At 40.4% G+C, this 27375-nt stretch overlaps 1 protein-coding gene and 1 long non-coding RNA gene across 35 annotated transcripts; one reads left to right on the top strand and one right to left on the bottom strand.

Annotated features, from left to right (window-relative positions):
* Nucleotides 1-117: 117 nt before the first annotated feature.
* LOC142399091 (uncharacterized) lies at nucleotides 118-23341 on the top strand. 34 transcript variants are annotated; one of them, XM_075483514.1, is made up of 30 exons: nucleotides 118-215; nucleotides 553-600; nucleotides 1210-1236; nucleotides 1849-1896; nucleotides 2523-2570; nucleotides 3162-3209; nucleotides 3548-3595; nucleotides 4216-4263; nucleotides 4855-4902; nucleotides 5241-5288; nucleotides 5909-5956; nucleotides 6548-6595; nucleotides 6934-6981; nucleotides 7602-7649; nucleotides 8242-8289; nucleotides 8628-8675; nucleotides 12081-12128; nucleotides 12763-12810; nucleotides 13160-13186; nucleotides 13557-13685; nucleotides 14308-14451; nucleotides 15298-15387; nucleotides 15741-15884; nucleotides 16731-16820; nucleotides 17174-17317; nucleotides 18164-18253; nucleotides 18607-18750; nucleotides 21107-21196; nucleotides 21280-21365; nucleotides 21460-23341. In XM_075483514.1, exons 1-30 carry the CDS (start codon nucleotides 173-175, stop codon nucleotides 21532-21534), a joined length of 2091 nt encoding a protein of 696 aa, XP_075339629.1. In that variant the 5' UTR covers nucleotides 118-172; the 3' UTR covers nucleotides 21535-23341. The 34 variants fall into 34 exon arrangements, with proteins under 34 accessions (XP_075339629.1, XP_075339632.1, XP_075339637.1 ...); XM_075483517.1 differs by having other exon boundaries at nucleotides 1210-1257; nucleotides 2523-2549; XM_075483522.1 differs by having other exon boundaries at nucleotides 1210-1257; nucleotides 3548-3574; nucleotides 4216-4242.
* Nucleotides 22775-27375, bottom strand: LOC142399094 (uncharacterized). The gene is made up of 2 exons (XR_012772845.1): nucleotides 27145-27375; nucleotides 22775-27021 (listed from the first exon to the last, which is right to left on the bottom strand). It is a non-coding gene; the product is annotated as an uncharacterized LOC142399094 (long non-coding RNA).

The following is a 27375-nucleotide window of genomic DNA, read 5'->3' as shown; positions in this document are numbered from 1 at the left end:
AACATGTTGTTTTAGTGTCACTCCTAAAGCCACCTGTGGCATCTTACAGGAAATACTGAACAATGGAGTTGTTCAGCCTGCTTTAGTTAGGTGTGCCACTAAGCCTAAAACTTCTTTTTCTGTCCTTCAAATGAATTGATCTTTTATTCTGTTTTCTCATTCTCTAGCTCAAATGACAGCTAGGAATCCAACAGGCATTACCAACAGTTCAACAGGTAACATCCACAGCACCTTCTCATACAGTCTTATCCCTGTTTACTAATCCAGTCATTTCAAAAGAAAAATGAATGAATGTCTCTATTAGTCAACAACAAGTGCAGATTTTAAATAAATGGGTTAAATGTCTGGACTTCTCAATACTTTTTAAATGAGTTCTAGGTTGTATCAAGCTCTTTACAATGTTTTCTCATTTACCCGCACTAACATACAGCGCTTTTTATTATATGTATAAACCCTCTGGTGTATGCATAAATACCACCTACACTCTTTAAATTTTATTTTATATTCTATTCAAATAAACCAACCTATAATTTTGCTCTGTAATTGTTCTAGCTCCAGTAACTGCAACTAATCCAACAGGCATTACCAACAGTTCAACAGGTAATAATACAACACCTTCTCATACAGTCTTATCCCTGTTTACTAATCTTGTGATTTCAAAAGAAAAATGAATGAATGTATCTATTAGTCTCTCCGGGTACTCCGGCTTCCTCCCACTGTCCAAAAACGTGCACGTCTGGTTAATTGGTGTCCCTAGGGGTGAGTGTGAGCGTGTGTGTGATTGTTTGTCTCGTTTGTTTCTGTGTGGCCTTGTGATGGACTGGCGACCTGTCCAGGGTGTACCCCGCCTCTCGCCCGAGTGAGCACTGGGATAGGCTCCAGCCCCACCACGACCTGATAGTTGGGTTAAGCGGGTATAGAAAATGAATGGATGGATGGATGGATGGATATATTAGTCAACAACAAGTGCAGATTTTAGATATATGGGTAAACTGTCTGGACCTCTCAATGCTTTTTAAATGAGTTCTAGGTTGTATCAAGCACTTTACAATGTGTTTCTCATTTACACAATCACAATAACATACAGCGCTTTTAATAATATGTATAAGCTCTGTGCTGTATGCATAAATCTCACTTACAGTCTTTGAATATCATTTTATCTTTTATTCAAATAAATCAACCTATTATTTTGCTTTGTAATTGTTCTAGCTCCAGTAACTGCAACAAATCCAACAGGTATTACCAACAGTTCAACTGGTAATAATACAGCATCACTTCATACACTGTACTCACTGTTTGAATAAACATTACAACAGTTTAGTCAGCTTGATCTGTTTCACTTAACTTAGCTCCATCTATTGTCAATCCTCTCATTCCTTTAGTAGTGATGCTTGCCAGCATATCCGGTAACCATGCCAACTCTGTCACATTTCCACAAAATATTTCACAAATTAAAAAATCTGGTCAAGGTTGGGACGTAAAATACCTGGTTAGGCATCTGGCAAATACTTGGCTTGGCATTCAGTACCAGCCCAGTCGCAGAAGTCAGAGGAACAGTGTGTAACATTACTGACATGGCAGTCAAGTTGGAGAGAGTGACCATCGCTAATGTTGTCCACCCACTGCTTAGCAACAAATGGAATCTTATATTGCTACATTAATTCACCTGTTCAACAAAAAAACATGTTGTTTTAGTGTCACTCCTAAAGCCACCTGTGGCATCTTACAGGAAATACTGAACAATGGAGTTTTTTCAGCCTGCTTTAGTTAGGTGTGCCACTAAGCCTAAAACTTTTTTTTCTGTCCTTCAAATGAATTAGTCTATTATTCTGTTTTCTCATTTTCTAGCTCAAATAACAGCTACGAATCCAACAGGCATTACCAACAGTTCAACAGGTAACATCCACAGCACCTTCTCATACAGTCTTATCCCTTTTTACTAATCCTGTGATTTCAAAAGAAAAATGAATGAATGTATCTATTAGTCTCTCCGGGTACTCCGGCTTCCTCCCACTGTCCAAAAACGTGCATGTCTGGTTAATTGGTGTCTCTAAAATTGTCCCGAGGAGTGAGTGTGAGCGTGTGTGTGATTGTTTGTCTCGTTTGTTTCTGTGTGGCCTTGTGATGGACTGGCGACCTGTCCAGGGTGTACCCCGCCTCTCGCCTGAGTGAGCGCTGGGATAGGCTCCAGCCCCACCATGACCTGATAGTTGGGTTAAGCGGGTACAGAAAATGGATGGATGGATGGATGGATGGATGTATCTATTAGTCAACAACAAGTGCAGATTTTAGATATATGGGTAAACTGTCAGGACCTCTCAATGCTTTTTAAATGAATTCTAGGTTGTATCAAGCACTTTACAATGTGTTTCTCATTTACACAATCACACTAACATACAGCGCTTTTAATAATATGTATAAGCTCTGTGCTGTATGCATAAATTTCATTTACAGTCTTTGAATATCATTTTATCTTTCATTCAAATAAATCAACTTCTTATTGTGCTATGTAATTGTTCTAGCTCCAGTAACTGCAACAAATCCAACAGGTATTACCAACAGTTCAACTGGTAATAATACAGCATCACTTCATACACTGTACTCACTGTTTGAATAAACATTACAACAGTTTAGTCAGCTTGATCTGTTTCACTTAACTTAGCTCCATCTATTGTCAATCCTCTCATTCCTTTAGTAGTGATGCTTGCCAGCATATCCGGTAACCATGCCAACTCTGTCACATTTCCACAAAATATTTCACAAATTAAAAAATCTGGTCAACGTTGGGACGTAAAATACCTGGTTAGGCATCTGGCAAATACTTGGCTTGGCATTCAGTACCAGCCCAGTCGCAGAAGTCAGAGGAACAGTGTGTAACATTACTGACATGGCAGTCAAGTTGGAGAGAGTGACCATTGCTAATGTTGTCCACCCACTGCTTAGCAACAAATAGAATCTTATATTGCTACATTAATTCACCTGTTCAACAAAAAAACATGTTGTTTTAGTGTCACTCCTAAAGCCACCTGTGGCATCTTACAGGAAATACTGAACAATGGAGTTTTTTCAGTCTGCTTTAGTTAGGTGTGCCACTAAGCCTAAAACTTTTTTTTCTGTCCTTCAAATGAATTAATCTATTATTCTGTTTTCTCATTTTCTAGCTCAAATAACAGTTACGAATCCAACAGGCATTACCAACAGTTCAACAGGTAACATCCACAGCACCTTCTCATACAGTCTTATCCCTGTTTACTAATCCAGTCATTTCAAAAGAAAAATGAATGAATGTCTCTATTAGTCAACAACAAGTGCAGATTTTAAATAAATGGGTAAAATGTCTGGACTTCTCAATACTTTTTAAATGAGTTCTAGGTTGTATCAAGCTCTTTACAATGTGTTTCTCATTTACCCGTACTAACAGACAGCGCTTTTTATTATATGTATAAGCCCTCTTCTGTATGCATGAATACCACCTACAGTCTTTAAATATCATTTTATATTTTATTCAAATAAACCAACCTATAATTGTGTTTTGTAATTGTTCTAGCTCCAGTAACTGCAACTAATCCAACAGGTATTACCAACAGTTCAACAGGTAAAATCCACAACACCTTCTCAAACAGTCTTATCCCTGTTTACTAATCCTGTGATTTCAAAAGAAAAATTAATGAATGTCTATTAGTCTCTCCGGGTACTCCGGCCTCTTCCCACTCTCCAAAAACATGCATGTCTGGTTAATTGGTGTCTCTAAAATTGTCCCTAGGGGTGAGTGTGAGCGTGTGTGTGATTGTTTGTCTCGTTTGTTTCTGTGTGGCCTTGTAATGGACTGGCGACCTGTCCAGGGTGTACCCCGCCTCTCGCCCGAATGAGCGCTGGGATAGGCTCCAGCCCCACCACGACCTGATAGTTGGGTTAAGCGGGTATAGAAAATGAATGGATGGATGGATGGATGTATCTATTAGTCAACAACAAGTGCAGATTTTAGATATATGGGTAAACTGTCAGGACCTCTCAATGCTTTTTAAATGAATTCTAGGTTGTATCAAGCACTTTACAATGTGTTTCTCATTTACACAATCACACTAACATACAGCGCTTTTAATAATATGTATAAGCTCTGTGCTGTATGCATAAATTTCATTTACAGTCTTTGAATATCATTTTATCTTTCATTCAAATAAATCAACTTCTTATTGTGCTATGTAATTGTTCTAGCTCCAGTAACTGCAACAAATCCAACAGGTATTACCAACAGTTCAACTGGTAATAATACAGCATCACTTCATACACTGTACTCACTGTTTGAATAAACATTACAACAGTTTAGTCAGCTTGATCTGTTTCACTTAACTTAGCTCCATCTATTGTCAATCCTCTCATTCCTTTAGTAGTGATGCTTGCCAGCATATCCGGTAACCATGCCAACTCTGTCACATTTCCACAAAATATTTCACAAATTAAAAAATCTGGTCAACGTTGGGACGTAAAATACCTGGTTAGGCATCTGGCAAATACTTGGCTTGGCATTCAGTACCAGCCCAGTCGCAGAAGTCAGAGGAACAGTGTGTAACATTACTGACATGGCAGTCAAGTTGGAGAGAGTGACCATTGCTAATGTTGTCCACCCACTGCTTAGCAACAAATAGAATCTTATATTGCTACATTAATTCACCTGTTCAACAAAAAAACATGTTGTTTTAGTGTCACTCCTAAAGCCACCTGTGGCATCTTACAGGAAATGCTGAACAATGGAGTTTTTTCAGTCTGCTTTAGTTAGGTGTGCCACTAAGCCTAAAACTTTTTTTTCTGTCCTTCAAATGAATTAATCTATTATTCTGTTTTCTCATTTTCTAGCTCAAATAACAGTTACGAATCCAACAGGCATTACCAACAGTTCAACAGGTAACATCCACAGCACCTTCTCATACAGTCTTATCCCTGTTTACTAATCCAGTCATTTCAAAAGAAAAATGAATGAATGTCTCTATTAGTCAACAACAAGTGCAGATTTTAAATAAATGGGTAAAATGTCTGGACTTCTCAATACTTTTTAAATGAGTTCTAGGTTGTATCAAGCTCTTTACAATGTGTTTCTCATTTACCCGTACTAACAGACAGCGCTTTTTATTATATGTATAAGCCCTCTTCTGTATGCATGAATACCACCTACAGTCTTTAAATATCATTTTATATTTTATTCAAATAAACCAACCTATAATTGTGTTTTGTAATTGTTCTAGCTCCAGTAACTGCAACTAATCCAACAGGTATTACCAACAGTTCAACAGGTAAAATCCACAACACCTTCTCAAACAGTCTTATCCCTGTTTACTAATCCTGTGATTTCAAAAGAAAAATTAATGAATGTCTATTAGTCTCTCCGGGTACTCCGGCCTCTTCCCACTCTCCAAAAACATGCATGTCTGGTTAATTGGTGTCTCTAAAATTGTCCCTAGGGGTGAGTGTGAGCGTGTGTGTGATTGTTTGTCTCGTTTGTTTCTGTGTGGCCTTGTAATGGACTGGCGACCTGTCCAGGGTGTACCCCGCCTCTCGCCCGAATGAGCGCTGGGATAGGCTCCAGCCCCACCACGACCTGATAGTTGGGTTAAGCGGGTATAGAAAATGAATGGATGGATGGATGGATGTATCTATTAGTCAACAACAAGTGCAGATTTTAGATATATGGGTAAACTGTCAGGACCTCTCAATGCTTTTTAAATGAATTCTAGGTTGTATCAAGCACTTTACAATGTGTTTCTCATTTACACAATCACACTAACATACAGCGCTTTTAATAATATGTATAAGCTCTGTGCTGTATGCATAAATTTCATTTACAGTCTTTGAATATCATTTTATCTTTCATTCAAATAAATCAACTTCTTATTGTGCTATGTAATTGTTCTAGCTCCAGTAACTGCAACAAATCCAACAGGTATTACCAACAGTTCAACTGGTAATAATACAGCATCACTTCATACACTGTACTCACTGTTTGAATAAACATTACAACAGTTTAGTCAGCTTGATCTGTTTCACTTAACTTAGCTCCATCTATTGTCAATCCTCTCATTCCTTTAGTAGTGATGCTTGCCAGCATATCCGGTAACCATGCCAACTCTGTCACATTTCCACAAAATATTTCACAAATTAAAAAATCTGGTCAACGTTGGGACGTAAAATACCTGGTTAGGCATCTGGCAAATACTTGGCTTGGCATTCAGTACCAGCCCAGTCGCAGAAGTCAGAGGAACAGTGTGTAACATTACTGACATGGCAGTCAAGTTGGAGAGAGTGACCATTGCTAATGTTGTCCACCCACTGCTTAGCAACAAATAGAATCTTATATTGCTACATTAATTCACCTGTTCAACAAAAAAACATGTTGTTTTAGTGTCACTCCTAAAGCCACCTGTGGCATCTTACAGGAAATACTGAACAATGGAGTTTTTTCAGTCTGCTATAGTTAGGTGTGCCACTAAGCCTAAAACTTTTTTTTCTGTCCTTCAAATGAATTAATCTATTATTCTGTTTTCTCATTTTCTAGCTCAAATAACAGTTACGAATCCAACAGGCATTACCAACAGTTCAACAGGTAACATCCACAGCACCTTCTCATACAGTCTTATCCCTGTTTACTAATCCAGTCATTTCAAAAGAAAAATGAATGAATGTCTCTATTAGTCAACAACAAGTGCAGATTTTAAATAAATGGGTAAAATGTCTGGACTTCTCAATACTTTTTAAATGAGTTCTAGGTTGTATCAAGCTCTTTACAATGTGTTTCTCATTTACCCGTACTAACAGACAGCGCTTTTTATTATATGTATAAGCCCTCTTCTGTATGCATGAATACCACCTACAGTCTTTAAATATCATTTTATATTTTATTCAAATAAACCAACCTATAATTGTGTTTTGTAATTGTTCTAGCTCCAGTAACTGCAACTAATCCAACAGGTATTACCAACAGTTCAACAGGTAAAATCCACAACACCTTCTCAAACAGTCTTATCCCTGTTTACTAATCCTGTGATTTCAAAAGAAAAATTAATGAATGTCTATTAGTCTCTCCGGGTACTCCGGCCTCTTCCCACTCTCCAAAAACGTGCATGTCTGGTTAATTGGTGTCTCTAAAATTGTCCCTAGGGGTGAGTGTGAGCGTGTGTGTGATTGTTTGTCTCGTTTGTTTCTGTGTGGCCTTGTAATGGACTGGCGACCTGTCCAGGGTGTACCCCGCCTCTCGCCCGAATGAGCGCTGGGATAGGCTCCAGCCCCACCACGACCTGATAGTTGGGTTAAGCGGGTATAGAAAATGAATGGATGGATGGATGGATGTATCTATTAGTCAACAACAAGTGCAGATTTTAGATATATGGGTAAACTGTCAGGACCTCTCAATGCTTTTTAAATGAATTCTAGGTTGTATCAAGCACTTTACAATGTGTTTCTCATTTACACAATCACACTAACATACAGCGCTTTTAATAATATGTATAAGCTCTCTGCTGTATGCATAAATTTCACTTACAGTCTTTGAATATCATTTTATCTTTTATTCAATTAAATCAACTTCTTATTGTGCTATGTAATTGTTCTAGCTCCAGTAACTGCAACAAATCCAACAGGTATTACCAACAGTTCAACTGGTAATAATACAGCATCACTTCATACACTGTACTCACTGTTTGAATAAACATTACAACAGTTTAGTCAGCTTGATCTGTTTCACTTAACTTAGCTCCATCTATTGTCAATCCTATCATTCCTTTAGTAGTGATGCTTGCCAGCATATCCGGTAACCATGCCAACTCTGTCACATTTCCACAAAATATTTCACAAATTAAAAAATCTGGTCAAGGTTGGGACGTAAAATACCTGGTTAGGCATCTGGCAAATACTTGGCTTGGCATTCAGTACCAGCCCAGTCGCAGAAGTCAGAGGAACAGTGTGTAACATTACTGACATGGCAGTCAAGTTGGAGAGAGTGACCATTGCTAATGTTGTCCACCCACTGCTTAGCAACAAATAGAATCTTATATTGCTACATTAATTCACCTGTTCAACAAAAAAACATGTTGTTTTAGTGTCACTCCTAAAGCCACCTGTGGCATCTTACAGGAAATACTGAACAATGGAGTTTTTTCAGCCTGCTTTAGTTAGGTGTGCCACCAGAGCCTAAAACTTTTTTTTCTGTCCTTCAAATGAATTAATCTATTATTCTGTTTTCTCATTTTCTAGCTCAAATAACAGTTACGAATCCAACAGGCATTACCAACAGTTCAACAGGTAACATCCACAGCACCTTCTCATACAGTCTTATCCCTGTTTACTAATCCAGTCATTTCAAAAGAAAAATGAATGAATGTCTCTATTAGTCAACAACAAGTGCAGATTTTAAATAAATGGGTAAAATGTCTGGACTTCTCAATACTTTTTAAATGAGTTCTAGGTTGTATCAAGCTCTTTACAATGTGTTTCTCATTTACCCGTACTAACAGACAGCGCTTTTTATTATATGTATAAGCCCTCTTCTGTATGCATGAATACCACCTACAGTCTTTAAATATCATTTTATATTTTATTCAAATAAACCAACCTATAATTGTGTTTTGTAATTGTTCTAGCTCCAGTAACTGCAACTAATCCAACAGGTATTACCAACAGTTCAACAGGTAAAATCCACAACACCTTCTCAAACAGTCTTATCCCTGTTTACTAATCCTGTGATTTCAAAAGAAAAATTAATGAATGTCTATTAGTCTCTCAGGGTACTCCGGCTTCTTCCCACTCTCCAAAAACGTGCATGTCTGGTTAATTGGTGTCTCTAAAATTGTCCCGAGGAGTGAGTGTGAGCGTGTGTGTGATTGTTTGTCTCGTTTGTTTCTGTGTGGCCTTGTGATGGACTGGCGACCTGTCCAGGGTGTACCCCGCCTCTCGCCCGAATGAGCACTGGGATAGGCTCCAGCCCCACCATGACCTGATAGTTGGGTTAAGCGGGTACAGAAAATGAATGGATGGATGGATGGATGTATCTATTAGTCAACAACAAGTGCAGATTTTAGATATATGGGTAAACTGTCAGGACCTCTCAATGCTTTTTAAATGAGTTCTAGGTTGTATCAAGCTCTTTACAATGTGTTTCTCATTTACACAATCACACTAACATACAGCGCTTTTAATAATATGTATAAGCTCTGTGCTGTATGCATAAATCTCACTTACAGTCTTTGAATATCATTTTATCTTTTATTCAAATAAATCAACTTCTTATTTTGCTTTGTAATTGTTCTAGCTCCAGTAACTGCAACAAATTCAAATTCAATTCAATTCAATTCAAAAATACTTTATTTATCCCAGAGGGAAATTAAATGTTGATGTAGCTCAATTAAATCAAAGAGTTATTATAGATGCTGATGGCTGTGGGCAGGAAAGATTTCCTGTAGCGGTCCGTTTTGCATCCAAACTGAAGAAGCCTTTGACTGAAGAGACTCTGTTTTCTGATAACAGTCTCATGGAGAGGATGTTCAGGGTTGTCCATAATTCTCTTGATTTTATGCAAAATCCTTCTTTGCATTATTGTCTCCAGAGGTTCCACAGTCGTCCCCAGAACAGAACCAGCCTTCCTTATCAGGTTGTTGAGTCTTTTTAGGTCCCTGGTTCTGATGCTGCTGCCCCAACAGATGACGCAAGAGGAAATGACGCTCTCAACAACAGACTTGTAGAAGATCTGCAACATCTTGTTGCAAACCTTGAAGGACCTTAGCTTCCTCAAGAAGTACAGTCTGCTCTGTCCTTTCTTGTAGATGGCTTCACTGTTGTGTCTCCAGTCCAGTCTGTTGTCCACATGAACACCAAGGTATTTATATTCCTCAACCACCTCCACTTCTTCTCCCATGATGGAAACAGGGTTTGATCTGACCTTGTTTCTCCTGAAATCTACAATCATCTCCTTTGTTTTGTTAACATTCAAGATGAGATGATTGTTCCCACACCATGCCACAAAGCGGTCCACCAGCTCTCTGTACTCAGCTTCTTGTCCATCTCTGATACACCCGACTACTGCAGAGTCATCTGAATATTTCTGTAGATGACAGGAGTCTGACTTGTACTGGAAGTCTGAAGTGTACAGAGTGAAAAGAAATGGTGAGAGTACAGTCCCCTGTGGTGCTCCTGTGCTGCTGATCACCTGGTTAGACACACAATTCTTCAGTCTGACAAACTGTGGTCTGTTTGTCAGGTAGTCATTAATCCAGGTGATTGTTGAGGCCTCCACCTGAGTCTTCTGGAGTTTCAGACTAAGCAGATCAGGCTGGATTGTGTTAAATGCACTGGAGAAATCAAAGAACATGATCCTCACAGTGCTGCCTGCTTTATCCAGATGATAGTGGGTTTGTTGAAGCAGGTGTATGATAGCGTCTTCAACTCCAACTCCATGGCGATAAGCAAACTGCAGGGGGTCCTGATATGTGCTGGTTTGCTTACACAGGTGGGTCAACAGGAGTCTCTCCAGGACCTTCATGATGTGGGATGTCAGTGCAACAGGTCTGTAGTCATTGATATCTGAAGGGTGAGTTTTCTTTGGTACCGGAACCAGACAGGATGTCTTCCACAACAGTGGTACCTTCTCTTGGGTCAAGCTAAGGTTGAAAAGGTGTTGCAGAATCCCACAGAGCTGCTCTGCACAGGCCTTCAGGACTCGGGGGCTGACACCATCTGGACCTGCAGCCTTGTTCCGGTTCAGTCTTTCCAACTGCCTCTTCACCTGACTTCTAGAAACAGAAAAGTGGGAGGGGGAGGCAAAGGGGACAGCAGCATCTCCTGATTGGGTTGATGACAAACTAGTGGAAGCAGAAGAATCCATGACTGAGGTGGAGATGGAGATGTTACAGGAAAGCTGTGGGTCAGAGGAGGGTGGGATGTCTCTTTGGCTGGGAACAGGAGGGGAGGATGGTGAGCTTGTTCCTGAACTGAACCTGTTGAAGAATGTGTTCAGCTCATTTGCTCTGTCCAGACTTCCATCCATCCGATCCTCCCTCTGTTTGAGGCCTGTGATCTTCTTCATTCCTGACCACACATCTCTGATATTGTTCCTCTGCAGTTTACTCTCAAGCTTCTTTCTATACACCTCCTTGCTCTCTCTGATCTTGACTTTGAGCTGCTTCTGTATACTCCTCAGTAACTCCCTGTCTTGCTCCCTAAAGGCTCTTTTTTTCCTGTTCAATAGTTCCTTTAGCTCACTGGTGATCCAGGGTTTGTTATTAGGGAAGCATCTCACTGTTCTGGTGGGGATGGTGTTGTCCACACAGAAGTTTATATAGTCAGTCACACACTCAGTCATGGCATTAATGTCCTCTCCATGTGGCTTACAAAGAGAAATCCAATCGGTTGCATCAAAACAACCCTGTAAGGCTTCTAACCCTTCTAACCCTAAATCAAACAGGCATTACCAACAGTTCAACAGGTAACATCCACAGCACCTTCTCATACAGTCTTATCCCTGTTTACTAATCCTGTGATTTCAAAAGAAAAATTAATGAATGTCTATTAGTCTCTCCGGGTACTCCGGCTTCTTCCCACTCTCCAAAAACGTGCATGTCTGGTTAATTGGTGTCTCTAAAATTGTCCCTAGGGGTGAGTGTGAGCGTGTGTGTGATTGTTTGTCTCGTTTGTTTCTGTGTGGCCTTGTGATGGACTGGCGACCTGTCCAGGGTGTACCCCGCCTCTCGCCCGAATGAGCGCTGGGATAGGCTCCAGCCCCACCACGACCTGATAGTTGGGTTAAGCGGGTATAGAAAATGAATGGATGGATGGATAGATGTATCTATTAGTCAACAACAAGTGCAGATTTTAAATAAATGGGTTAAATGTCTGGACCTCTCAAAGCTTTTTTAATGAATTCTAGGTTGTATCAAGCTCTTTACAATGTGTTTCTCAGTTACCCGCACTAACATACAGCGCTTTTCATTATATGTATAAGCCCTCTGCTGTATGCACAAATGCCACTTACATTCTTTGAATATCATTGTATCTTTTATTCAAATAAACCAACCTATAATTTTGCTCTGTAATTGTTCTAGCTCCAGTAACTGCAACAAATCCAACAGGTATTACCAACAGTTCAACAGGTAACATCCACAGCACCTTCTCATACAGTCTTATCCCTGTTTACTAATCCTGTGATTTCAAAAGAAAAATGAATGAATGTATCGATTAGTCTCTCCGGGTACTCCGGCTTCCTCCCACTGTCCAAAAACGTGCATGTCTGGTTAATTGGTGTATCTAAAATTGTCCCTAGGGGTGAGTGTGAGCGTGTGTGTGATTGTTTGTCTCGTTTGTTTCTGTGTGGCCTTGTGATGGACTGGCGACCTGTCCAGGGTGTACCCCGCCTCTCGCCCGAATGAGCGCTGGGATAGGCTCCAGCCCCACCATGACCTGATAGTTGGATTAAGCGGGTACAGAAAATGGATGGATGGATGGATGGATGGATGGATGGATGTATCTATTAGTCAACAACAAGTGCAGATTTTAGATATATGGGTAAAATGTCAGGACCTCTCAATGCTTTTTAAATGAGTTCTAGGTTGTATCAAGCTCTTTACAATGTGTTTCTCATTTACACAATCACACTAACATACAGCGCTTTTAATAATATGTATAAGCTCTGTGCTGTATGCATAAATTTCACTTACAGTCTTTGAATATCATTTTATCTTTTATTCAAATAAATCAACCTATTATTTTGCTTTGTAATTGTTCTAGCTCCAGTAACTGCAACTAATCAAACAGGCATTACCAACAGTTCAACTGGTAACATCCACAGCACCTTCTCATACAGTCTTATCCCTGTTTACTAATCCAGTCATTTCAAAAGAAAAATGAATGAATGTATCTATTAGTCAACAACAAGTGCAGATTTAAATAAATGGGTAAAATGTCTGGACTTTCAATGCTTTTTAAATGAATTCTTGGTTGTATAATGCTTTTTACAATGTGTTTCTCATTTACCCAATGACACTAACATACTGCACTTTTTATTATATGTATAAGCCCTCTGCTGTATGTATAGATGGCACTCACATTCTTTGAATATTATTTTAAATGTTTTATTTAAATAAATCAACCTCTTATTATCCTCTTTACTTTGTATTTTTTCTAGCTCCAGTAACCGCAACAAATCCAACAGGTATTACCAACAGTTCAACAGAAATAATACAACATTACTACATACATTGTATTCCCTGATTGCAATTATATAATACAGAAGATTGATCAGCTTTTTTCTGTTTCACTTATTCCTACTGCATCTATTTTCACCACTCTCTTTTTTTGTGTAGTGACCTTTGCCAGCATATCGCATCACCCAAAAAAACTCTACTAAATCTTTCACAAATTCCCCAATCTGGAAAATTAATTACTTCTCTGTGGGTTTGTATTTTTTCTGAAGTGGGATAGTTATATACTCTTGTATATAGTTAGTTATAGTTATATTATCTTGAAATTGTTTCCGACAGTCAAAGTTACAAATATCTGCCCTACTGAACTTGTATTTGCAGGCTGTGCAGGTCCACCAGTGCTGTGCTGCTCTGGTCAAAACAACAGCTGCTTTAGAGGATGCTACTGTGACCAGGTCTGTGTATCACTTAATGACTGCTGTGCTGACTACACATCAACCTGCATACAATGTGAGTATGATAGTATACAGTATAACACACAGTATAAAAACTGGAGTTTGTGTCAGTTTACCATCTAAGATTGTGACAGTATTTCTGATTTTTCATGCAAATTTTATATTCAGTACTTTAAACAAAGCACAAATAAGCGGGTCCAACTAAAACAGTGGTGGTATTTTTGTAAATATCCGCATTTCAGCTCACTACAACATCTGCACCACTATAAGTGAGAACAACCTCAGTAACCAACACACATGCTGCTGCAGCAAGCGGCAAAATACAGGCTGTAATAAATCTACTCTAGCCAATAAGAGCAAAGCTTTCTCAGTGTCTGTTACTGCAGCACAAAGCACAACAAACATACCACCACTAGAACAACACATACCAGAACAGCATCAAATTCTGCAGCAGACAGTACAATGTCAGCATTATTTAACGTGAGCACAACTTTACCATCCATAGGGTCGACCTCCTTAGCAACAAACTAGTTCAACAATAATACAACAAATGCACCAGCACATAGGAGCACAATATTACAAGAGACATAACCTTATCACATCCAGCGCAAGAAACTAAAGTGCAACTACACTGACTGATTGCCCCCATCTTTATCATCTTATTTCTTCTACAACAGCCTCCAATTCCACAAACAGCAATACTTCATTTACACAAGTGGCTGTGACCACAGTGTCTTCTACAGCAGCTGCCAGCCAATCCACCAGCGCTGCCACATCTACACCTTCTGATGGCTTCAAAACATCAGCATCCACAGCTACAGGTTGGTCACTGTCCCCATGAATGTCTTTCATGACTAAAGCAAAGGTGGAATTCGACGAACATTAGAGATGGCTTATTTAGAGTCTCAGGTGACAGTGAACCAGCATAAACAGCAGCAGGGCCTTTCTTAGGTTTGCCAAGACAGTGTTTCAAAGATATGACATATCTCACTCTGTATCTCATCTATGTGCTCCGACAACAAGTAAAAAAGAAAATATTAAGGTGGACTCCTTCTGCATCCTCTGCAGCATATACCCATTTTCCATTCAATTAAATAAATGTTGAGTGAAAAAAATGAAGCATTCAATTTGATGTCACAAATCTCAAATTTCAGCAGAGTCGATGTGGTCACAGAAATGAGGAAGAAATGGTTCATGCATAACAACAAACCTGACAAGGCACATTCCACTGGACTGGCATTCTGGAACAAAGAGTATCACAAAACATTTTTATATATTTTAATGCAGTCAATAGGAAGGTACTTTGTTAACTGCAGCTCAGTGTATGAATGCCCGAGGCTGTTTGGCGTCTCTCTACATGGTATCTTTTATGAGTACTCATGTATACTTTTTTTCTCTAAATTCAGCAATTGCTATGGCTGCTCTGGTGAACCCTGGTCAGTGTGTCTCCTTCCTTGAGACACTCTTGCTTTGTCGTTTGTTTTCACAGTTTTAATCACTACCCAGAGAAATGTACTGGTTGACTTTTCTTTAAACAATAAATTCTTGTGTCTGTTAATTTGTTTACAAATGTGTCAGAGCCTATGATGATGGCGTCCCATTCCCACTGGCATGCTCAGTAATAATTGTGGCTTTTAACAGTTTCCTTCTATCTTTATTTGTGGCAGGAACAATACTGTCTGCAGCCAGTACCACATCTTTACCAGATGGCCATAACTTTGACAAAACATCAGCTTCCACCACCAGCTCTGACACAGGTACAGTCACTGACATAGACTTCTATTTCAGAGCAAAGCTTTCTTAGTGTCTGTTACTGAAGCACAAAGCACAACAAGTATACCACCACTAAAACAACACATACCAGAACAGCATCGAATTCTGCAGCAGACAGTACAATGTCAGCATTATTTAACGTGAGCACAACTTTACCATCCATAGGGTCGACCTCCTTAGCAACAAACTAGTTCAACAATAATACAACAAATGCACCAGCACATAGGAACACAATATTACAAGAGACATAACCTTATCACATCCAGCGCAAGAAACTAAAGTGCAACTACACTGACTGATTGCCCCCATCTTTATCATCTGATCTCTTCTACAACAGCCTCCAGTTCCACAAACAGCAATACTTCATCTACACAAGTGGCTGTGACCACAGTGTCTTCTACAGCAGCTGCCAGCCAATCCACCAGCGCTGCCACATCTACACCTTCTGATGGCTTCAAAACATCAGCATCCACAGCTACAGGTTGGTCACTGTCCCTATGAATGTCTTTCATGACTAAAGCAAAGGTGGAATTCGACGAACATTAGAGATGGCTTATTTAGAGTCTCAGGTGACAGTGAACCAGCATAAACAGCAGCAGGGCCTTTCTAAGGTTTGCCAAGACAGTGTTTCAAAGATATGACATATCTCACTCTGTATCTCATCTATGTGCTCCGACAACAAGTAAAAAAGAAAATATTAAGGTGGACTCCTTCTGCATCCTCTGCAGCATATACCCATTTTCCATTCAATTAAATAAATGTTGAGTGAAAAAAATGAAGCATTCAATTTGATGTCACAAATCTCAAATTTCAGCAGAGTCGATGTGGTCACAGAAATGAGGAAGAAATGGTTCATGCATAACAACAAACCTGACAAGGCACATTCCACTGGACTGGCATCCTGGAACAAAGAGTATCACAAAACATTTTTATATATGTTAATGCAGTCAATAGGAAGGTACTTTGTTAACTGCAGCTCAGTGTATGAATGCCCGAGGCTGTTTGGCGTCTCTCTACATGGTATCTTTTATGAGTACTCATGTATACTTTTTTTCTCTAAATTCAGCAATTGCTATGGCTGCTCTGGTGAACCCTGGTCAGTGTGTCTCCTTCCTTGAGACACTCTTGCTTTGTCGTTTGTTTTCACAGTTTTAATCACTACCCAGAGAAATGTACTGGTTAACTTTTCTTTAAACAATAAATTCTTGTGTCTGTTAATTTGTTTACACATGTGTCAGAGCCTATGATGATGGCGTCCCATTCCCACTGGCATGCTCAGTAATAATTGTGGCTTTTAACAGTTTCCTTCTATCTGTATTTGTGGCAGGAACAACACTGTCTGCAGCCAGTACCACATCTTTACCAGATGGCCATAACTTTGACAAAACATCAGCTTCCACCACCAGCTCTGACACAGGTACAGTCACTGACATAGACTTCTATTTCAGAGCAAAGCTTTCTTAGTGTCTGTTACTGAAGCACAAAGTACAACAAGCATACCACCACTAAAACAACACATACCAGAACAGCATCGAATTCTGCAGTAGACAGTACAATGTCAGCATTATTTAACGTGAGCACAACTTTACCATCCATAGGGTCGACCTCCTTAGCAACAAACTAGTTCAACAATAATACAACAAATGCACCAGCACATAGGAGCACAATATTACAAGAGACATAACCTTATCACATCCAGCGCAAGAAACTAAAGTGCAACTACACTGACTGATTGCCCCCATCTTTATCATCTGATCTCTTCTACAACAGCCTCCAGTTCCACAAACAGCAATACTTCATCTACACAAGTGGCTGTGACCACAGTGTCTTCTACAGCAGCTGCCAGCCAATCCACCAGCGCTGCCACATCTACACCTTCTGATGGCTTCAAAACATCAGCATCCACAGCTACAGGTTGGTCACTGTCCCCATGAATGACTTTCATGACAAAAGCAAAGGTGGAATTCGACGAACATTAGAGATGGCTTATTTAGAGTCTCAGGTGACAGTGAACCAGCATAAACAGCAGCAGGGCCTTTCTAAGGTTTGCCAAGACAGTGTTTCAAAGATATGACTTATCTCACTCTGTATCTCATCTATGTGCTCTGACAACAAGTAAAAAAGAAAATATTAAGGTGGACTCCTTCTGCATCCTCTGCAGCATATACCCATTTTCCATTCAATTAAATAAATGTTGAGTGAAAAAAATGAAGCATTCAATTTGATGTCACAAATCTCAAATTTCAGCAGAGTCGATGTGGTCACAGAAATGAGGAAGAAATGGTTCATGCATAACAACAAACCTGACAAGGCACATTCCACTGGACTGGCATCCTGGAACAAAGAGTATCACAAAACATTTTTATATATGTTAATGCAGTCAATAGGAAGGTACTTTGTTAACTGCAGCTCAGTGTATGAATGCCCGAGGCTGTTTGGCGTCTCTCTACATGGTATCTTTTATGAGTACTCATGTATACTTTTTTTCTCTAAATTCAGCAATTGCTATGGCTGCTCTGGTGAGCCCTGGTCAGTGTGTCTCCTTCCTTGAGACACTCTTGCTTTGTCGTTTGTTTTCACAGTTTTAATCACTACCCAGAGAAATGTACTGGTTAACTTTTCTTTAAACAATAAATTCTTGTGTCTGTTAATTTGTTTACAAATGTGTCAGAGCCTATGATGATGGCGTCCCATTCCCACTGGCATGCTCAGTAATAATTGTGGCTTTTAACAGTTTCCTTCTATCTTTATTTGTGGCAGGAACAACACTGTCTGTAGCCAGTACCACATCTTTACCAGATGGCCATAACTTTGACAAAACATCAGCTTCCACCACCAGCTCTGACACAGGTACAGTCACTGACATAGACTTCTATTTCAGAGCAAAGCTTTCTTAGTGTCTGTTACTGAAGCACAAAGCACAACAAGCATACCACCACTAAAACAACACATACCAGAACAGCATCGAATTCTGCAGCAGACAGTACAATGTCAGCATTATTTAACGTGAGCACAACTTTACCATCCATAGGGTCGACCTCCTTAGCAACAAACTAGTTCAACAATAATACAACAAATGCACCAGCACATAGGAACACAATATTACAAGAGACATAACCTTATCACATCCAGCGCAAGAAACTAAAGTGCAACTACACTGACTGATTGCCCCCATCTTTATCATCTGAACTCTTCTACAACAGCCTCCAGTTCCACAAACAGCAATACTTCATCTACACAAGTGGCTGTGACCACAGTGTCTTCTACAGCAGCTGCCAGCCAATCCACCAGCGCTGCCACATCTACACCTTCTGATGGCTTCAAAACATCAGCATCCACAGCTACAGGTTGGTCACTGTCCCTATGAATGTCTTTCATGACTAAAGCAAAGGTGGAATTCGACGAACATTAGAGATGGCTTATTTAGAGTCTCAGGTGACAGTGAACCAGCATAAACAGCAGCAGGGCCTTTCTAAGGTTTGCCAAGGCAGTGTTTCAAAGATATGACATATCTCACTCTGTATCTCATCTATGTGCTCCGACAACAAGTAAAAAAGAAAATATTAAGGTGGACTCCTTCTGCATCCTCTGCAGCATATACCCATTTTCCATTCAATTAAATAAATGTTGAGTGAAAAAAATGAAGCATTCAATTTGATGTCACAAATCTCAAATTTCAGCAGAGTCGATGTAATCACAGAAATGAGGAAGAAATGGTTCATGCATAACAACAAACCTGACAAGGCACATTCCACTGGACTGGCATTCTGGAACAAAGAGTATCACAAAACATTTTTATATATTTTAATGCAGTCAATAGGAAGGTACTTTGTTAACTGCAGCTCAGTGTATGAATGCCCGAGGCTGTTTGGCGTCTCTCTACATGGTATCTTTTATGAGTACTCATGTATACTTTTTTTCTCTAAATTCAGCAATTGCTATGGCTGCTCTGGTGAACCCTGGTCAGTGTGTCTCCTTTCTTGAGACACTCTTGCTTTGTCGTTTGTTTTCACAGTTTTAATCACTTGACAGTGGTAGTGAACCAGCATAAACAGCAGGAGGGCCTTTCTAAGGTTTGCCAAGACAGTGTTTCCAAAATATGACATATCTCACTCCGTATCTCACTCTGTATCTCATCTATGTGCTCCGACAAGTAAAAAAGAAAATATTAAGGTGGACTCCTTCTGCATCCTCTGCAGCATATACCCATTTTCCATTCAATTAAATAAATGTTGAGTGAAAAAATGAAGCATTCAATTTCCATCCATCCATCATCTTCCGCTTCTCCGGGGATCGGGTCGCGGGGGCAGCAGCTTGAGCAGAGAAACCCAGGCGTCCCTGTCCCCGGCCACTTCCTCCAGCTCTTCTGGGGGGACCCCGAGGCGTTCCCAGGCCAGCCGAGAAACATAGTCTCTCCAACGTGTCCTGGGTCTTCCCCGGGGCCTCCTCCCAGTGGGACGGGCCCGGAACACCTCACCAGGGAGGCGTCCAGGAGGCATTCTCACTAGATGCCCGAGCCACCTCATCTGACTCCTCTCGATGCGGAGGAGCAGCGGTTCTACTCCGGGCCCCTCCCGGATGACCGAGCTTCTCACCCTATCTCTAAGGGAGAGCCCAGACACCCTGCGGAGGAAACTCATTTCGGCCGCTTGTATTCGCGATCTCATTCTTTCGGTCACTACCCACAGCTCGTGACCATAGGTGAGGGTAGGAACATAGATTGACCGGTAAATCGAGAGCTTCGCCTTCTGGCTCAGCTCTTTCTTCACCACGACGGGCCGGTGCAGAACCCGCATCACTTCAGACGCCGCACCGATCCGCCTGTCAGTCTCCTGCTCCATTCGTCCCTCACTTGTGAACAAGACCCCGAGATACTTGAACTCCTCCACTTGGGGAAGGATCTCATTCCCAACCCGGAGAGCATTCCACCCTTTTCCGGCCGAAGACCATGGTCTCAGATTTGGAGGTGCTGATTCTCATCCCAGCCGCTTCACACTCGGCTGCGAACCGCTCCAGTGAGAGCTGAAGGTCACGGCCCGACGACGCCAACAGAACCACATCATCCACAAAGAGCAGAGACCCCATTTTGAGGTTGCCAAAACGGACCCCCTCAACGCCCTGGCTGCACCTAGAAATTCTGTCCATAAAAATTATGAACAGAATCGGTGACAAAGGGCAGCCCTGACGGAGTCCAACCCTCACAGGAAACATGTCCGACTTACTGCCGGCAATACGGACCAAACTCTGACACCGGTCATACAGAGACCGAACAGCCCATATCAAGGAGTCCGGCACTCCATACTCCCGGAGCACCCCCCAGAAGAGTCCCCGAGGGACACGGTCGAACGCCTTCTCCAAGTCCACAAAACACATGTAGACCGGTTGGGCAAACTCCCATGCACCCTTCAGGATCCTGCCGAGGATATAGAGCTGGTCCACTGTTCCACGGCCAGGACGAAAACCACACTGCACCTCCTGAATCCGAGATTCGACTATCCGGCGGATCCTCCTCTCCAGTACCCCCGAAAAGACCTTACCAGGAAGGCTGAGGAGTGTGATCCCCCTATAGTTGGAACACACCCTCCGGCCCCCCTTTTTAAAGAGGGGGACCACCACCCCGATCTGCAAGTCCAGAGGCACTGCCCCCGATGTCAGTAATAATTGTGGCTTTTAACAGTTTCCTTCTATCTGTATTTGTGGCAGGAACAACACTGTCTGCAGCCAGTACCACATCTTTACCAGATGGCCATAACTTTGACAAAACATCAGCTTCCACCACCAGCTCTGACACAGGTACAGTCACTGACATAGACTTCTATTTCAGAGATTCAGCTCCCATAATGATTCATATTCATTGCCACTTTGCTCCTGTTTAGATTCCCAAACAGTGATTCTTGAGTTAAGAGCCTCTCTTTTATCCAGTGATGGAAACAAAGATGAGGTTGTTGAGGCTTTATCTAATGTAAGTATAAATCCCCACTGAATATTTATCACACAGTATCAGTGTCAAAAAAGTCATGTGCTTTTATAATCGAGGAGTCTCTTCTTTCTTGCAGTTTCTATTTGACATCTTTCCCCAGCTGAACTGTGAGAACTGCACAATAAGAATCAGTCAAAGGAAACTCACCTGAGAAGTGCCACTAGTTTCTGTCAGTGGAGGCAGCAGCTGTACTGTGGCAAAATACTACACAACTATCGAGAAAAAATTATCTGTTAAGTCTCAACTGTTGCAGTTAAAAGCCTAAACAAAAAAGTAAAAATATTCTATATTCAGACAAAGCTCTGAGATGATAGGTCAGGCTGTTGGTTAGCTGGAAGGTATCTGCAAGTAGTGAATCAGACACTTTGAGTTAGAATGGATGGCAATTTATTTTTTATTTTACACTCTCATGCAGACGCAATGAATGATGCACTGAGAGCACTTTTAATTTCTTTGTACCTGTGACAATGCCAATGAAGACCTATTCTATTAAAAAAAGTCATAAAGATTTTGGAGTCCGTCCTGCAGCCGACATGTGGAACCAGTAAGCATCAGTGAATCACCAAGCAAATTCAAATCTATTCCTAGCTTTGGGAATGATTTACTTTGGCAATGATATCAGTGCGTTGCTTGGCATCTGTTAACCAGATTATACAAAGTCTTGGAGCTGTATGCATATGTATTTAATGTTCTTGGTAACTTTGCTGCCTGTCATCATTGGTGAGTAAAATATTATCACATTTAATGATCAAATTCAGTGATCTTGACATCAATGACCAATTTTCTTCTACTGAGACGTTCCTGTTTGACATTAAGAATTTCCATTCAGCACATTCAGTCTAAGGAGTCACTCATCTGGGATAAGTGCATTAAGAAAGAGGGCTTAGGCCCTTTACAAGTCAGAAAAACAATTACTCATTTGTTTTATCAGAGAAATTGGAATTAAATGTGTCATTTATATCAATGTTATGCTGATTTTATTAAACACTGGATATTAACACAAAAAATATTGATAAGAAAATCCATAATCATCCATTATTTGCGTTTTTTTAAAGAAGATCGCCTTAAAGCTTGACATAAACTTGGGTTTAATATAAATGTTACTTGTACCTCTTTCAATGGTGCTAATTGTTCATAGTTTTCCGTCTATTCACTGTAACACTTAATCATTTTACAGACTCCTCCAAAGGCAAAACATTGATTGAAGAATTACTTTATTTAGACGGTGTGGTCAAAGGCAACCAATGCTTCTGAACATGCAACAACAAAAATGATTGCATGGGTGAATATTGTAATACTCACAATAATTGAATTTCATTGTGTGAATTTTATGGCTAAATAGTTTTGAAGTGAACACATTTCTGTGAGGTCTCTGGAATATTGAATGTGTGTTTTGCTTTTTTTTTTTTTTTGCTGTGTGACCGTTTTTGAGAAACAACTTACGCTCAGAACACAGGCACAGATGGTGCTTTAACTTCACTGCAACATCAAATATGCACAGTGCACGGTCCTGTAAATATTTCTTTTTTTATTAGGTGTGCATACAAGAGTTGTGAGTATTTTCTACATGTATAACGTCCGGTGTAACATTAAGCATCAGTTAATCAAGGGAGTAAAGTATCTTTTCATTTTTGTAAATCATTTACGTGGGAAACAGGGACGTTTTATCTTACTGCTTATCATACTTTTGAGTCTTTTTGTTTTTCCTTTTACAGTTTTTCGCCGTTACTTTGATGCTCTGAAAGAAAGCCACTCTACAATAATATGTTGTGACATTCTGTGTCCTCGGCTTAACTCAGTATGCTCTGGGTATGATCATGTCTTATGTCATAATAAAAAACAAACTTTCTTAATCTATTTCAAAGACTAAAGGATTTGTCAAAATTTCCACTGACACTGTTTGATGAGTGATCGAGATGGTTTCTTAAGTGCTAGACAAATAAAACTGTAAAGAACAACTGTATTCACAGTTTTTTGTGTCACACTCTTAACAATGCATTTGTAAATTTGTGGAAAAAAATAGCACTTTCACTTGTAATGACTCGTGATGAATTCTCTTTTTAGTGTATTCTCATCATTCCTTCCACTAGACTCCAGCACAATTTCAGCATCTGCAGTCTCTGCTACTTCACCCAATTCAAACAGCAATGCATCATCTCCACTATGGGATATGGGCACTATTTTTGCAACCCCACTCTCTACAACTACACCGCTCAGCATTACAAGCACAACTATTACGTCCACACCAGTTTATGCAAGGATTGTTCTATCAGCCACGGACTCCGTAGGGAGAACACATGGTGGCAGCTCAATCTCAACATCCACAGTTTCTGACACCGCAGTACCTACACCAGAAAACATCCCAACCCATTTACCACCTACAGACATAGCTTCCGCCAAGCCAGGACTGAAAACAGCAATGCTGCATCTATACCCGCAATTACCAACACATTTTCAGCATTCACAGTCACCACAGGATAGTCATTGTGATTTTCTCACATTTCCCAAAATGCTCAGTTGATGGATCATCTGCCAGGTAGAAACACAAGTAAACTGCAAATGTTGCAACCACTTGTCACCTGTAACTCTCCAAACTCTGCACACCATTGGGTCCCCGGTTAGCTTGGGTCTAATGGTTTATTTGTACAGTTTCTCAGTTTGGTCACACAGCCATCTAAACGAAAAGTCTTGGTGGTTCCAAGAATCATTGCTTTAGCTCTTTAAGGAAAATCCTGTTTCTCTCTAAAATTCCATGTTTGATGCTTGGCAAAAGAGATGGATGTCTGTTAAATGTGAGAATGGTTTTGGGAGAATGTAAGAATAACCACCATGAATGTGCATCTATGTAGTTCATACAATTAATGAAAAAAAAAGAAAGAAAACAAGAATTGATATTTTCCAAATAATACAATGTTCACTAGCTCTCATGGAAATGTTGCATCGGAAATCATTTAACTGAATCTGCTGCCTCTTTATAGACACACTTCATCTTTATAGGTGTAAAAACGTAGTTGTTTGTAAATGGGAACCTAGCACACTGAAACAGATTTAAACGTATTGCTACTATGGTCACACAATAAGAAAATAAAACACTGAAAAGTGCTGTTGTTCCAAGACTTGTGGGTGTGCTATATTTGCAACAGGTTGTTCAGATCCAACAGCTGTGCTGTTCTGGGAGGAACGATAGTTGTTTCAGGGGTTGAAACCAAGCCTTGAGAATTGAGGAGGCCAAAAAGTAAAATTTTGATGTCATCAGATTAGTGGATTGTGTTTGTCATGGTCTGGGAGCCATCAAAAGGAAATACGTTTCCAGACAGGTGAGTTTGTTTTCAACTGATTAGCCTGTGTAAAGTGGGATTGTTGGTGAAGTTTTATCATGTTTTGTTTTGGTTTTATTGGTTTTTGGGTTTTTTTTCCCTAAGAGGCTCATAAAGCTTTTCCCAGTTGCGTCTCAATGTTGTAAAAACGTTCTCCTGCCTCCCATCTCTGGAGCAATCTTGTTAATAAATCATTATATAAAGTTATATACATAGTTATGTATATATATATATATATATATATATATATATATATATATATATATATATATATATATATATATGTGTGTGTATGTATGTATAGTTAGGTATGTGGGGTTTTTTTTAGCTAATTTTGGGATCACCCAATTGACACAATGATCAAACTACATGAACAATACAATTTTTATCAAGTAAAAGTTTTAAATTAAGGCAGCATCTCCGCATATTGAGTCCGCATGTACCTCAGTTTGCTATTTAGTTACTTTGCACTTTGACCAGCAGATGGCAGCAAATTCCCTGTTTCCCACGTTTAGATGACGGTGATGGCGCTCACAGCCTGTGCTGTTACAACATTTTATTGACTTGTTTCTTTCTCCTGACACCCAAACGGCTGTCAACTGACAGCCTGTTTTTACTTATAAGGAGTTGAATAAAGCTATGATGATTGATGCTGAATTTAATCTAAGAGGCATTAAAACACTCTAATATGCAAGTTGACAATAACAGAATCAAAGCAAAATGTTTCCTTTCACACACGTGGCTTTAAATGCGTGTATTGCTGGCAAAAAAAAAAAAAAAATCATTTTCCAGGCTACAGCTGTGAAGGCTCAGCATCATGAAAACCATGTGTATGAAGCCCATCCGAGACAAAAAATTAAATAAATGAATGAATAAAATGGAATAAAAAAATCACACATTGGCAACAGGTAAAGTTTAATGGAGAACTGTGAATATGGGAAATATTAGGAAATTATTTCTCAAAAACACAAAGGGAGAGCTGTGTGGCTAGGTAGGGAGTGCACGTGGTGACCCCAGCGCCTCATAGGAGGAGGATGAGGCAAAAATTTAATTAAGAGAGACGAAAAGGAAACAGCCCCACACGGCCTCGGGGACCGGCAGGAGCGGATAGTTCAAATTAGACCAGCATTGACAGTTCAGAGCCACCTTTGACCCGGAGAATTAACAGCGAAAAAGACCCATACTACCTTTTTTTTCTTTTTCTTTTTTGATGCATTGTCAGGCTGTAAATCTGTGAATCACGGGTAGGATCTCGACCTGCCAAGCTGATAAGGTGAAGCGGGCTCCCTCTCTCCGCGGAGGTAAGGTTTGCGACGTGTGGCGCAAAATAAGAAGCGCCCGTTGTCATAACCTGCTGCACAATTGAACTTCATTCTGCAGAGGGAGCCTTGGGTTCACATTTCGCCATAGCTTTGTAAACTTAGATCATATGGGGTCACAGAGAGGTTGAGCTGTAGCTGCGCATCGACTCACTAAAGATCAGTTACAATGTAATGGCAAAGGAATGTTGCTCACTCCTCAGTATTGTCTGGAGCTTTGACTCTGATTAGAACCAATTTGGAGCTGGGAAGCCATTTTATTTTAATCAGATACATTGTCTATACCATCAGATGTTTTTTTTTTATTATTATTATTCTCACCAAACGTGTCCTGTAGTGTAATAAAAGCTTTTTATTTTGCTTCATTACGTTTTTCCCCGTAATGAAATAAAATAATGTATAATGTGAAATTGGATGACAGATTAATACACACTCTTACTCTCCTCTGATTTTCTAGAAAACATACACACACACAGTGTCCGTATTGTCCACACTAGCACTCTGATGAGGTATCACTGGTTCCCTGTGGTGTGTGCATGTTGAGGGCCCCGGTGTTATTGATCTTGATTGGGCCTCACAGGAGGGGATTCCGGCCTGCCACTGACCCACACTTCTCCATGTTTCCACCCTTGTCTTAGATCATCAGAGGCAACCGTCTCTTTCTGCCTTCCAACCGGCCGGCTCGCGTGAGATTTCTGATTGTCAGTTGAAGGCGGGAGCGGGAGGGGTTACTGCAGATTTTGCAAAATCACTAGCAGGTCCTGCCTGAGTAGCCTGCACTGACGTTTTTCTGGCTTGGTGACTGTCAAAACATCCCCCATATGCATCCATACCCCTCCTCCCCTTTCTGCTCTGAAAGCCTGTGGCTCACAGGCTGCTTTCCTCTTCAAAGTAAAACTTCTCTGCCATGTGGCCTGTGTTGAATGTTTGTGTTGATGGCTGCCCAGTGCTTATGAACTCCTCATCAGGATCATTTTTCTCTTCATCACTGCCTGTAGAGCACTTAAACAGCGTCATGGCGAGGAAGGAGTAGAAGACCATTACAAATAGAATATAGAAGTACGCATTGTCATAAGTCTCTCTGGAGGTGGTGAACGCTGGATTTGTGTTGGACAGAGGACTTACTGTGGCGTTGGAAATAGTCCTGTTCCTCTGCTGTTCAGTGGTGGTGATATCTGTGTCCTCAAGAATTTGCCGGCATCTGGTGAGAAGAGAAAGCAGGAGGGTCCGGTTCGTGCTCTTCATGTCTAAATCAGCAGCCGTCTTGGCAGAATCAGAAATCAAATGTAAAAAAAAAAAAAGAGAGAGACAGAGTCGACAGAAAAAAGGACCACCGATTCTAAGTGTGCATGAGAG

This window comes from Odontesthes bonariensis, chromosome 14 (assembly GCF_027942865.1).
Source record: "Odontesthes bonariensis isolate fOdoBon6 chromosome 14, fOdoBon6.hap1, whole genome shotgun sequence".
Classification (NCBI taxonomy): Eukaryota; Metazoa; Chordata; class Actinopteri; order Atheriniformes; family Atherinopsidae; genus Odontesthes; species Odontesthes bonariensis.
This window is presented reverse-complemented; position numbering and strand designations above follow the sequence as displayed.